This window comes from Tympanuchus pallidicinctus, unplaced genomic scaffold, assembly GCF_026119805.1.
Source record: "Tympanuchus pallidicinctus isolate F22 unplaced genomic scaffold, pur_lepc_1.0 scaffold3, whole genome shotgun sequence".
Taxonomy (NCBI): Eukaryota; Metazoa; Chordata; class Aves; order Galliformes; family Phasianidae; genus Tympanuchus; species Tympanuchus pallidicinctus.
In genome coordinates this window covers 88,306,444-88,320,042 of record NW_026294747.1, presented here as the reverse complement: position 1 = coordinate 88,320,042, position 13,599 = coordinate 88,306,444, and the positions used below count along the sequence as shown (strand labels likewise).

Below are 13,599 nucleotides of genomic sequence, written 5' to 3'. Positions count from 1 at the left end.
CAGAAACCCTTAGTGAAAAAAGTCAGACTGTTGCAGGAAGTGTGAGTCAATAAACATAGGAGCCATCTTTTGTGAACTGTTATTAATATAAAATATTAGGGCATTTTATATTCAAGCAAATAGACCTTGTTAATGATGAGTATTCTTATTAAAAACACATTTAAATATCACTTATATACCCTTATTTTTCTATTTACATTTTATTTAATATATGTACTGAAGGTTGGAGTAGATTATCTCAATGGTCTTTCCGAATCTTAATGATTCTAGGATTTTATTATTCTATTTAAATGCAATCTCAGGAAAACTATTTGCCACAAAATCATTTCTTTCTGAATTTCAAATTGTAAAAAAATCATAGATTATACCAATGAATTTTTTTTAAAAAAAGCTGGTAGAACAAATTTCACTCACACTGAGATAAATTGTAAGAATGCTGATATCAATTAAATACACATGCTCTAACATGAAAAGGAATCCATACTGTCCACAGTGTCTGAAAATGAAACAGTGGTTGCTTAATTTTTGCATAGAGATAGTCACAAAAGAAAAAAACCCATGGAATTTTGTAGGAGACCAAGGATTACTGAAATGTAGTGGCTTAAACCTTATGGGATCTTAGCATGCTTGATACTAATTAACATTTATTGGTGTTCATAGTAATCAGAACTTTGCAGAAGATTTTTTAACAGCTTCCAGTGCTGATTTGTTAGTACTATTATTATTATTAATGAAAATTCTTAATGCTACTTGAAAGCATTGATAGTCAATATTGATACTCTTTAATGATCTGAAGTAAAAACATACAAATATATCCCTTGACAATTTGATCCATATGCATTTTAAGATGACAAATTTGGTCTCTCAGTCATTTTAAGAGCGTTGGTTGGAAACTAATGGAATGTCTCAAGTTTCTGTGAAAATACTTGGTGATTATTTTTTTTTTCTTTTCTTCTCTTAAACAGATGTCAATGAAAGCAAAATGGATTTGGATATTGAGTGGTCTGATCTGTTCAAACATACCTATACTATTTCCAAGACTAACCCTTTCTGGAATGAACTGTCATCCTCCAATCCTTTTGTATATGACATAGCTGCTTCCAATAGAAATGAAAACAATAAATACTTTTCTAGTTTGAAAGAAAAGTCCCATTTGTTCTCTAAAGTTTCTAGTGACAGGGATTCTTTGGCTTCCTCAGGAGATGAGCTAAATATTGATTGTCTTCTAAGAAAGAGCTCAACAAGAAGGTCTGGACGATCCAAGAGTGTTTCTGACTTCTTGGATATTATTGATAACCGAAGATTTAATCCTCATAAGCCAACGCCTCAAAAAACTACAGTTTCTGACACGACGTGCCCTCAAATTGACCGTGAAGCCTACAAAATGGCTTGGTTGAGTCACCGACAACTCACTCGGTCTTGCCTAGATTTAGAAGCCATGAGCCATAGTCCTGGATGGGCACAGACACAAGCTGCAGACATTCATGTAGTCTGTAAACTGAATCATGAAGGGGGTTCAGTACAGCTACCTGACTCTGATATCAATGTTCACGTCCCTGTAGGTCATGTATTACCTGGAGAATTCCAAGAAGTTGGTTTAAGGGCTATCCTTAACCCTCCATCGTCATTTAACAATGAGCTGTCTAGCACTGTAAGTCCTCTGATAGAACTTACACTGAGCAACCTCAACACGAAGGAAGCTATTTTCCTAGAGGTGAAAGTTGCAGCTAAAGTGAAGAATGATCCTCTCAGTCAAGTTATGAGTGATATTGTCTGTTTTTTTAGTCTCGATAAAGAAGGGCCTTTTAAGAAGCTAGAGAATTGCTACACTTATCAAGATACTATACAAGTGAAGCTATCGGACCTAAGTCACGTGATGTATGCAGTGATTGCAGTACAGGCAAACAAACTCCAGCCTCCAGCCACTAACGTCTGGGACTACATTCATAGAACTGTTTCAGTTGGGATTTATGGTCCCAAATATATTCATCCATCTTTTACAGCAGTTTTTGCAGTATTTGGTCATAACTACATTCCAGGAAAACTTACTATTTGTGATATAAAAAAAGGAGGGAAAAATATGCCCCCTGTCGTATTTCAGCTGTGGGGAAAACATACATTTCTGCTTGACAAGCCCCAAGATCTAAACATTTCTTTGGTATCCTGTGATCCAGATTTTGAAGTGAAGATGGAAGATGAAGGCAAAAATATTAAAGAGGAGGAACTGAAAACTGGTGAAATGGTCCGCCAACAATTCCTGTTTTCCATGCTAGGATGTAGGGAGATGCATTTCTTTGTTTTTCTTGTTCAGATTAAAGTCTCAGAAAGTAGCCAAATAACACAATTCCATGTTACGACCCCTGATCCAGCTCCAAAATTAAGTGGAATTATCAGTAGGCCACAGCGCTTACAAAAACGCAAAGAAATCAAGTCTGCACCTTTGCTTTTAATACCAACAGTTAAATACCCAAAGTTTCAAGACAAAATTTTGAATGTTAATACTTATGGAGTAGCTTTGAAAACTGTGCTACGTCAAAATAAAATTGACTATTTGCTGGAATATTTTAAAGGAGACACAATAGCACTTCTTGGTGAAGATAAAGTAAAAGCCATTGGACAAGCTAAGATAAAAGACTGGTATGTAGGAGTTCTCAGAAGAAAGATTGGTCTTGTACATTGTAAAAACATAAAAGTGATTTCCAAAGAGCAAGCTATGGACACAGCTGACAGCGAACTGACAACCAGGAATCTTGTTGAACAGATTACATTGCCATTTAAAAAACTGACTTATATCTACTCAGTAGTTTTATCTACAGTATCAGAGAGTGTTTATGACTGGAGAGCTTTGGCTGAGGTGCTAGGATATTCACATATATCTTTGGATGACTTTAATGAGGTACATGGTGATAAAGAATCAGACAGAGTTGCGCATGTTGTAAAAAGGCTAAAGGAAGACTGCCATGCTAACAAAAAAAAGAGACTATTCCTTTATGAGCTCATTATTGTAAGTATTGCATGAACTAACTTGGTTGTTGGGAATGCATTGCCAAGAGGCTATGTCAGTAGTAACATGAACAAGAAAATGTTGTCCTACACCTTCACAGGAACTTTTACAAACCTGAACATACTACTAATTTTTGCAGATAATTATAGATGTAAAATGCATCCAGACTCTTATGAAAAATAATGCTTTAATCCATTTACTTTATATAGTCTTCTGTAAACATACCAGAAATCTTGCTCATGTAGTATGTTGACAGGCCATCGTCGAAGTAGTTTTGTCTTTTGTCATTGTCACAAATCAATAGTAAATTATTTACCTAAGCAATTCACAGTCCTAATTAGAAGCAATTAATAACCACAAAGTGTGAGAACTGCTATAGCATTTCTGCCATAAGATGTATTTCTAAGATTGCATTATATTTTTAAGGCAAGGGAACTGTGACCTATCTGTTTGTTGAAGACAAGATTTTTGGTCCATGTTTGACAGTTTCAGTGTTGTAGCTGCATAAGGACAACATTGAAAATATTTTAGAATTTATTTTCTGTGGTAGCAACTTATATGAGGGCTGCTCTGAAAGTAATGCCTCCTATTTTATTATGTTGGCCCATAAAGTCAGAGGAAGATGTTGGAGGTATGGTAGTAAAGGTTGAACTTTCCTGGCAATATTCCATTACATTTTATTACCATGTGACAGATGGCAGCAGAGGGGCAGTCCACTTTGCCTAAGTGTAAAGGGTGTTGGTACTGTATATTATTGTCCATTTCTCAGTAGTGACTTCAGGATATTATTCTGGTTGGGCACTAGTATGGGAGAATTTTGGATCCATGTTGACTATTTCTTGATTAGCTACATTAGCCAAGCATCTTATCTGCCAAAATTTCTGCTTCCATGAGAATTTTTATGGAACATTTTCAACTAAAATATACAACTAGCTGTTTTCAGGCAAAAAGCTTGCTATTGTATAAAAAAATCAGTATCAGAACATAGAGAAACTTCTCTGGTTTTGGTTCTTGATATTGCTCTGGCAAACCAATATTTTTTGTGGAACATCTTTCTGTTAAAAAAATTAATAACCGCCACCCATTTTCTCATTAGCTGTTGAGGAAATAAATAAGAAGTGAGAATGCAGCCTTTGAGGACTTTGCTCCTGGAAATATGTTAATTCATTTGCTCTTGAAAGATCATTTGGCATGGGGACTTTCATTTTCACATTTCTGTGTGATGATTGGCAAATTTTCCATTATATGAGAGGAATAAATCAAAGGGTGCTGGCCAGTGTAATCAGTGTTCTGGAAAAGCAGTAGACTGAGGACCACGTCTTAGTGCAACAGTACTTTAATTTCAGTTTTAAGTTCCGTGTCATACTCTAAGATAATTTGATGGGCCAGATATTTTTGTTGTTGAAAAATATTTTCCCTTCAGGATCCCTTAGCTGGGCAATATCCATGTGACACTAGAACGCTGAAGCAGCTGAATGCCAGCCTAATTTTTTTCTTAAGCTTGTGGGAAGCTTTCCTATGAAATTATTGGCAATGCATTTTTATTGGAAAAAGATTTGTCAGCTTGAAAATGTAGACTAGTGCTTTGAAGACAAATTATAATGATGTTTGTAGGAAGTTCCTTTGTGAAGGGATATTAATGAAAATGATTGTTGCAGGCACTTTTGAAAATAGATTGCCAGGGATTAGTGGCCCGTCTTACCCAGGACACCGTCATTTTGACATCAGCTGTGAAGCTTGGCAGATACTGGCGGGAGCTCGCAGAGAAGCTAGCCCGACTCACGAAGCAGCAAATAGAGGCTTATGAGATACCCCATCAAGGGAAAAGTGGAGCAGTGGCTCTGGAGGTAAAGTTCTGGGTAATGCAATGTGCACCTTTGCTCCTTTCCAGGGACTTTTCTTCTTCCTTGCTGTGTTTAATTTTTTCCTTTTATAGTTACTGCCTCTGTATTTAGTTTGTAATCTCTTCAGGGCAAGAAATTCTCATCAAGTTTTGCTTACAATTATTAAGATTTTCCTTTGAAGCCAGTTGTAGAGTGTTGTGCCAAATTAATTTGGTGTGGAGATCCAGGTATCTCTCTATCTTGAGTTTCAGATCTTTACTTTCCATCCCAAGGGTCACTTTCCATCCCTTATTGACCTGCTATCTTATTCTCAGTCTTGCTCACTCCTCTCTTTCTTTTTCCCAGCTGCTGTAATTTCAGTTGCAGTAAGGAAGACCATCCAGTCCTTGCAGTGAGCTCCTTCAAATCACCTTCAGTACAGCTTTTGTTCTCTCCACTGAGAACAAGCTTAACTCTACTATTAACATTTTCCTCTTCTTCGTCTGTGTTAAATTTCTCACCATCAAACTCATTCAAGGCAATCTCTGACACCAATTTCACCTCCTTTTATATGAACATGGCAAACCCTGTTTTAAGTGGATGGTTTGCCACGTAGCTCATATTTGCCCTGTGTTGTAAAAGCACTCTGGTTAAATAGAAGTATGACTTCTAAATAAAAGTCAAGTTGTCTTCTCAGATATATTTTAGTGTGTATACAGTCAATAGGCAATTTAGGCACCTAAGTATATCTCTAGTGCTATTTGAAGATGCTCAGAGGTATCCATAGCATCCATGCAGTGTGACAGATATGTCATAAGACTTAGATTGGGCTCGTGCCCACCTCTGACTTGAGGGCCAGCCTGTATTCCTGACACACCTTAGCCTGGGCAGCCAACTTTCTTCCTACATTTCTCTACTTTCTGTATCCACTGTATCCTACAGAGCTATGTGCCGATAACTGATAGTTCTCAGACTGGGTTTAACATTGAACATTCTCTTATGTATATCACTGAATGTTGCTCAATGTGACTTTTCTGCTTGGGATTAGGTATTCAGGATTGACCCTCCATTTGCCTGCAATATCCTCTGATTATTGCAGATAATGCACATTACCCAATCTGAATCCCTTTTCTGTTACATCTTGGTATCTAAAAAATTGCTTCTATTTGCCATTCACGCCTTCACAGCAGCTCAAGATATTCTTTCTTCCTTTTTCTTTCCCTGTAGCTGATTCTCCCTGATTCCTGTTGAGCATATTTTCCTTACTACAGCCTAATTCCTTTGAATCTTTAATCTCAGTCTTATCTGCATTGTGATTACTGTCAAGAGATTTCTGCTCTGATCATGAACCACCGATTCTTCCTCTGAATGCCTTGCTCCAGCTCCAGACCCGTATTTGACTCAGATACACATTTTGATTCACATACAGTGTTCTGCATTTACTGCAAATTTCTATCATTTCTTCTCAAAAATATCTTCTCAAAAATATCTATCTCAAAAATATGTGCTTCAAATATATAGGCATTATATATCCATCTATGTACATTCCCACCTAATATAAATCATAGTATAATAAACCATCTACAAGATTCTCCACCTTCCTATGACATCATCTTATGCCTGAAGATAATAAAGTCGAGTTCTATATATATCTATCATATAAAACCAGTGACAAATCTCTGAACTTCTCACTGGTATAGTGAATTGAACCTCTGAAGAAACCTCTACAGAAAACTGTACTCTGCTTATAAAATTTATTGTTTATGTTCAGTGGGAGTGCCTATGTGGGATGCAAAATGAATATAGCTAACACGGTGTAAATTCATACCTGTGTGGGAAAGACTGCATGATTTTTACCAGGTTAGTGTTAGTCTGATTATTTATTTCAGAATGGTTGCTGTTTGTCATGTTTACTTAGAAGCTACAAAAGAAACACCATTAAAATAATCTTATCCTGGAGTTTACCAATTGCAATGTAGGTTTTTTTTGTTAATAGTAGTTGTTTGTATGTAAGTGAAAAAATAAGAAAATTCAAGGAATAATGATTCTGACTAATTACTATTGTCTGAAAACATTAACCAATTCATTAATCAAGGACTATTCTCCATCAGAAGGATTGATTGGCCAAAAAATGTTTCTATTTCTAATTGGAGTATTTTTCTTAGTGGGAGAAATCTTCTCTCAGATGATCAGAAAGACAAATTGAGGTGCATACAATTGATGCCTTGCTTTTGAAGTGCTTTTCATCAGTAAATTCCAAATCACTTTATGGAGAATGTGGGTATCATTATTATCTACTCAGCAGAGGTAGTGGGAGCAGAGGGAAAACCCAGGCACGTAGCTGAAATGTGATTTGCCCAGCATGCTGCAGTGATTTAATAGTTTGCCTTAAAAATTTGCTTTGTTGAAATTCAGTAGTGTCAAACCTGATTTAGTTCAGCTGTTGCATTAGAGTGTGTGATTGCGGAGAAGGACCTATCTCAGAAACCTGGTCTGCAGTATTAGTTAGGTGTGATGAACATGTAGGTTACTGCCTCGTTGCATTACTGATGACTTGTTCATAAAGTTTCTGATTGTCTACGTTTTTCTTTTGTCCTGGAAAAAAAAAAAAAAAATCAGTTGAGGAAAGCATGGTTTGTATTTTAGGCAATTCTCTGATTGTGCTGTGTCAGACAGACCTTCAATGTAAGTCAAAGCATAGCATCTTTTAATACTCCCTGTCTTTTTGCATACTAGTAAGTATCACCAGAGAAAGGCTGTCCCCTAATCTTTCAAATAGCCTGGTCCAGCAGGCTGTAAGAAAAGGAAGCAGGAGATAGAGAAAAGACACAGCAGTAGCATATCAAGAAATCCCAGCTTTCTTGTTGGCTATGTTGCTTATCAAGCTAGAAGTAAGAATAAAGAATTTTAAAAAGCTTAAATGACAGACTTCACCCAAAGCACTTGCACTTTCTTATGGCTTAAACTAAAGGCAGAAATCAGACTAACCAAACTGTGAGGTATACTACCAGGGAGATTAATTGTATGGATTTTTGCATTTAAGGATGAGGGAGATGTTGACAGAAACTACAGTAAAGTTAATATTTGAGTAAGCTAGGAGTTCTTAGCCCAAATACAGAGGAAAGTTCAGAACCACAGGTAAAGGAATTTCCTCCAGCTACTTGTTTTCTCAGCTGATCAAATAAATAGAGCTCAAAGTAAGGAAGTGGAGCTTTACATTGTCTATTGCACATTCATAGGACAGGATATTGAAGAAATAACCAATTTCCTTCTGAACTATCCTTCAGAAACATGCAATTGTTTCACCATTAAAAAAGGAAAAAATATTTTAAAAATCCTTTTAGAATTAGATGACTCCTGGTCACTTCTGTGTGTATACATACATGTGTACGCATCAGTTCATGTGCTTTTATTAGTATGCATAAGTGTATTTTTCTCAAAACACCATATGACAGTACTATTTAGGAAAGCAAAAGGTTTATTTATGGCTTTGTGTATCATCCATACAACTGCTAATTAAATTGCTGTTCGCAAAACCTCTGTTGCCAATGAGAAGAAGGGAACTAGACGTCTAAGTTAAATTTTTGAAAGCAGCAGATGGGAAGACAAGCTTTCTGTTTGTAAACAAGAGCAAACTTACTCTGTGCATCAGCACTTTGAAAGATGCAAGTCAAGCTTGGTATCTGAATCATGCTGCCATATCTGCATTAATGCCACAAGGTGAATGACAAATTACATCTGGAGAAGATCTACTCCATATTTATTAAACATAAAATAATTAAACATATTGTGATTTGCAATAAGAAGCACTGGTAGCTTGTTTTTTCTTATATATATTTTCTTAATTTTTATTATTTCCTTTATTTGTTGCAGGATAGTTTTTAAAATAGCATGCCCTAATTTTAAGAAGTTAATTATAAAAACTTTCTATTCTCCTGCTCTTTGAGCAGTTTTATTTGTTTGTCTGCTTCTGTTTTGTTTTGCTCTATTAGGCAGATGTTTCTGTTGATGTCACCTTAAAATTTTTTTGTGTAGATAAGAACTATGTTTAAATTTTCAGGACTTCAAAGGGGGACAGTGGAATCTTGACAAAGCGGGGCTTTAACGGCCAAAAGCACAAGTCAAACTCTCCAATGGAGAAACTGCTGTTGGATGTATATGTTTCAAAAATGATCAAGGGGAAAAGCATTTTCCTTCTACCCTTGTGCCTTTAGTTTCACTTTCAGACATAGAAGTATATTTACTTTGTGATAGTTATCTGAATGAAAACTTTATCTTTCTCTTATTATTCCTCTGAGAATTATAGAATTTCATATCAATGCAGTACATAAGGTTCCTGGATTTTTTAAAGAATATGCCTTATATAAGAAAGCATGCCAGCGTGGCTAGGGATCAAATAGTTACTTTTCTTCTTTCTCTTTTCTCTGACTGTTGCAAAGATTTTGCTTCTTTTTTTTTTTTTTTTTTTTTTTTTTTTTTTTTTTCTGCAATAGTCCAATTTTGCAATTAAGATTTCTCATAATTTTCCCTTATTTGCAGATGATGTGGAAACCTGCATATGACTTTCTCTACACATGGGCTGCCCATTATGGAGACAGCTACAGGGATGTCTTACAAGATCTGCAATCAGCCTTGGACAAAATGAAAAATCCAGTAACAAAACAGTGGCGAGAGTTAACTGGAGCATTGATTCTTGTGAACTGCATGGAAGTTTTAAGGGCAAGTGCTTTCTCCAGAATGGAGGAATAAAACTAGACTATCAATATATATTTTTTGAAAATCTAGAAACTGTACTGTTATCTGTATTTCAGCAGCGCTTGCAGAGCAGGGCTAAATACTGCTGGTGTTGAGTCCAGCCCCATGGTTCTCAGCTATAGCCACTGAAGATTGCCAGACCTTGCTCATAGCTACTGAGGAAGTAAGAAAAGGGTGAGGTCAAAAATGACTTGAATACTATAGGCTTTGTACAGGGAGCTATTTCTGATTGCACTTATTTCTAGTTGGGAATTAGTTCTAGACACAGAAAGGTGCATACATGAGTGCAGCCCATGGAGCATATGTTTACATTGTTTTCACTGGGGCATTAAAATCTAAATATTTAAAACATTTTAATAGCTGTCCCAAATCTTCAACTCTGAAAGAATATGTACAGGATAACCTAGAAAAACTAGGATTCTTTGTCCTAAACTGGGACAAAATTAATCTTCTTCCAAAAGAGTAATTCAACAGTTATTTACACTTGGAAGCAAAGGCTTGTGCAGTGCATTCCTTCCAAAACAGCTTTTGGTTCATTTTATGGAGTCTTAAAAAGAGACAGGCAATGTAGTAGTCAAGGTCAGTTGGTTTGTTGATGTAACTCTAAAAGGGTGGGGTTTTCTTGTGTCTAGAAATAGAGGAAGCTTTCTTGGTGTACATTGTCCTCTGATGATTTGCATATTTTTCCTTTGTTATTGTTAATTAGGGAAGACTGGCTTGGTAGATATAAGGGCTGTAGACTGTTTATAACCTCTTCTGTTGATCATTCTTTTCTACCTTACTGTATGAGGAATATGAGTGATGGCTATAAATTTAAAGAAAAAAAAAGTTAGCAGTGAGGTGCTTTCTAGAATTTTTTTACAGCAATTAATTTTCATTAGTCATGTGCTCTAAAAAGAACCCTACTTAGACATCAATAAAAGTCTTGCAAACACTAGGTAGTTTATTATAAACACAGAAAATACAGGCTGAATAATAGCTACAGACTAACCAACTTGATTGCAATTATTATTATTTTTTTTAATCATAAGCTCCTAAATACATTTTTAGTTAAGTAGAAGCTTCAAAATGTTAAGGCCATTTTAAGCATCTTTAGCAACATTCGTTCAGAAACATGAGCATATACTCATGACAGCTGGGAGAAAAGAAATCTGGGTTCTGTCATCACTTGTTCATAAGACAAAGCCAAATTCTTTCAGGAGTATCACAAAGGAGTATCATTACAATTAATTAAGAATCTGTGCATCTGCTGTTTTCTTAGATGACCTCTACTAACAAGGAAGGTTTTGTGGTTCTAAAACCAAACAGCACATGTAAACGTTTTTCTTCCCCTCCTCTTTTCTCCAATCTGCTTTCTTTTATCGTTTCTTTAAGCTTTCCCGTTGCATTCATAGCTCAGAAAAGAGTCTGAGGAAAGTGCTCTTGCTCCAGTAACCGAAAAGTTCGCTCAACAAAAGTCCCTTAAGCATGAAGGCATGACTGAATTAGCATGCATGCAAGTCATTTGGCTTCAGTGGACTTGCTCTTGATTTGCAATAGATTGAGAGATTCAGCCTACAGAGCATTAGTTGTAGTTGTTTATCAATGAAACCTTGAGAAAAAGAATATAGATTGTTGGAATTTCCTGTTGTTTGAGTTGTTAGCACCTATTTCGTACCTCATCACCTCTAGTTTTAAAAAGAGCTGCAAAGAAAGTATAAAACACACTCTCTTGTTAATTTGTCATTCTGTGCAGAGACCAGCTGTTTTTCCCTGCTTGCAGTTACGAAGCCCCCCAAAGGGGAAAAAGGATCTATCAGTTTTGCCGTGCTGCTGGATAAAAGGTTCTTATTTATCGGTAAAATGCCAAATTGAAATATTAAAATTAAAAATCTAAAAAATGGAAATCAAATTAAAATAAATTATTTAAAATAATCCTTAAACATAGGACTGCATGCCCTGATTAAAGTTTTTGTACATTTTCCAGATTTGGTCTCAAGGCCAGTTCCTTTCATTGATGTGAAACAACAGTAAAATTGTTTCTGCTTAGAACAAGAGTTGAATTTGGCCTGGTAAATTTAGTAAATATTGACTTAGTGAGTCAGTGTTCTCCTTAGCTTACAACATTAAGCAACTGGTCTTTCAAGTATATTTCTTTAAAAGGAAATTTATATCTGTCTGTAGTTTTTCCGTACCCCACGTTCTGTATACTGTGGGCTTTGGCTGTTAATTGTTCTCCCCATTTCTGTTTTAAGCTTCTGCTCATATGAATGAAATGTGCACTCGTGCAATATTCTGTTTACTTTAGCATCCCACACTGGATACATGAAATAATAGGTATTAAAATCTCATATTTTATTTAGTGCTCTAGTATTCAAAACCGCAAAATGCCAGCTGAGAGTGAAAGCAGCTGCATGCAGCAGCAGCACGCATAAAGGAGCACATGGGTCTGGTAAACACACTGTTCTTGACCTTTTCTCCTTTCTTCCCACTCTGTCAAGAGAAAACAGCTTTCCCATGAGCCTGCATACATACCTTCCTGGGTTTCTGCAAAGCGGGTGAGATTAATGGCTCTCTGAGAGGAGACAAGGCAAAATAAGCCTGGTCCTTGCCTTAAATGACCCTCTGTTTCCAGTTTCCGTTCCATTTCCCTTTGGATGTGTAGGCAGACAAGACCCTTTCACTATTCTTCTAGCATCTGGATTGGTATGGTTCTTAAACAGATGAAAAATGTGTGAGCACCCACATTATGATTTCACCTAACGATGAAAACTGGAAAAATAATTGCTGTAGCTCTGTCTGCCCCTGAAAGGGATAGACATACTGCATGGTGGGCAGCAGTAAAATAAAGTCTAGCTGCCACTCACACTAGAAATGCTATTTTTTTTTTTCAATTAAGAAGCCATTCCTGTTCTTGCAGTGCAGAGACGACTCAGCTCTGTGCCATTTGATGGCACACTGCAGTGATGTGTTTCTAAATTAACAGGAGAGAAAAAGTAAATGGGTTTCTGTCCTCCGTTTAGGTTTTGGGAAAGACTCAGTTCCTAAGGTTTCACTTTTTTTTTTTTTTTTTTTTTTTTTGAAAGTAGATGTATAGATAGGAAAAGGGAACTTTCTTTTAAAATATAAGTAAGGGCTACTTCCCAGGGCAGCCTCCAGGTTGTGAGCTGAGTAGGAACATTTTTTGTGGATTCATCCAGGGAGAAAAAGGGAAGGCAGCAGCCACCCCTCTCCAGATGAGGCCAAAGAAATGGAAAGAGTGAGCAAGCTTCTCTTTTATGTCACTTTTTGTGAAAAATACTGATTTTTCACAGTATTTTTCTTATTAAACTGAGTGGCATATAAAGCAAATACTAAGCAGCTCCAAAGGAGCAACTCTGTCTTTTGGTGTTTTTTTTTTTTTCTTTGTGCATGTGTGTGTGTTGACTGTAAAGAAATATTCTTAAAGCATTTTGGACTCATTCTCATCTTTCTGCTCTTCCATCATCTTCATCACCTATGAACAGCTGAACCAAATACAAACAGAAGGCTTTGCTATTTTGTTCTGTTTGTGTTCTAGTTATAAGAATACTATGAAAAGATAATGCAACAGAGAATGCGAGGGTTGGATATTTTTTCCCCCTCAGACAAGCATGTAGCAAAAGGAATTCCACACATTAATGTGAGAGAGCATCCCATCTGTTAAAGCCTCTGGAGAAGTTCTATAGCAACTGTAGACGTGTAAAGAAAATGTTAGTCCAGTGCAAGTGGTAACTGTTGTTCATTATAGCTCTTCTGCTGTCAGTAAATATCTACAGACAGTAAGGAATGTAGTTTTCAAAATAACCTGGAGATTGTTCTTAGTACATATGTGCCACTTTATATGTGTTGCTGATATATATGTGTTATCTATTTGTTTTTTAACTAACAGTATATATTTTTAAGCAAAATAAACAAGGAAAGATGATATTGTCCACTGGAATCTTGTACGGATTTTATGTTGTTTTTGTGAGCCAAGGAGGAGAGGTCAAAGACGACTGATCTGTTAATACCTGAGAA

The 13,599-nt window shown here is 36.2% G+C and overlaps 1 protein-coding gene across 1 annotated transcript in view; it reads left to right on the top strand.

The window, feature by feature from the left end:
• Positions 1-12,646, top strand: part of MACC1 (MET transcriptional regulator MACC1) — a 32,020-nt gene extending 19,374 nt beyond the window's left edge. Inside the window, exons 3-5 of the mRNA XM_052695388.1 lie at positions 966-3,004; positions 4,663-4,851; positions 9,367-12,646. Coding sequence (XP_052551348.1) covers positions 966-3,004; positions 4,663-4,851; positions 9,367-9,576 — 2,438 coding nt within the window. The 3' untranslated portion in view covers positions 9,577-12,646. The remainder of the gene's footprint in view (positions 1-965; positions 3,005-4,662; positions 4,852-9,366) is intronic.
• The last annotated feature ends 953 nt before the right edge of the window (positions 12,647-13,599 follow it).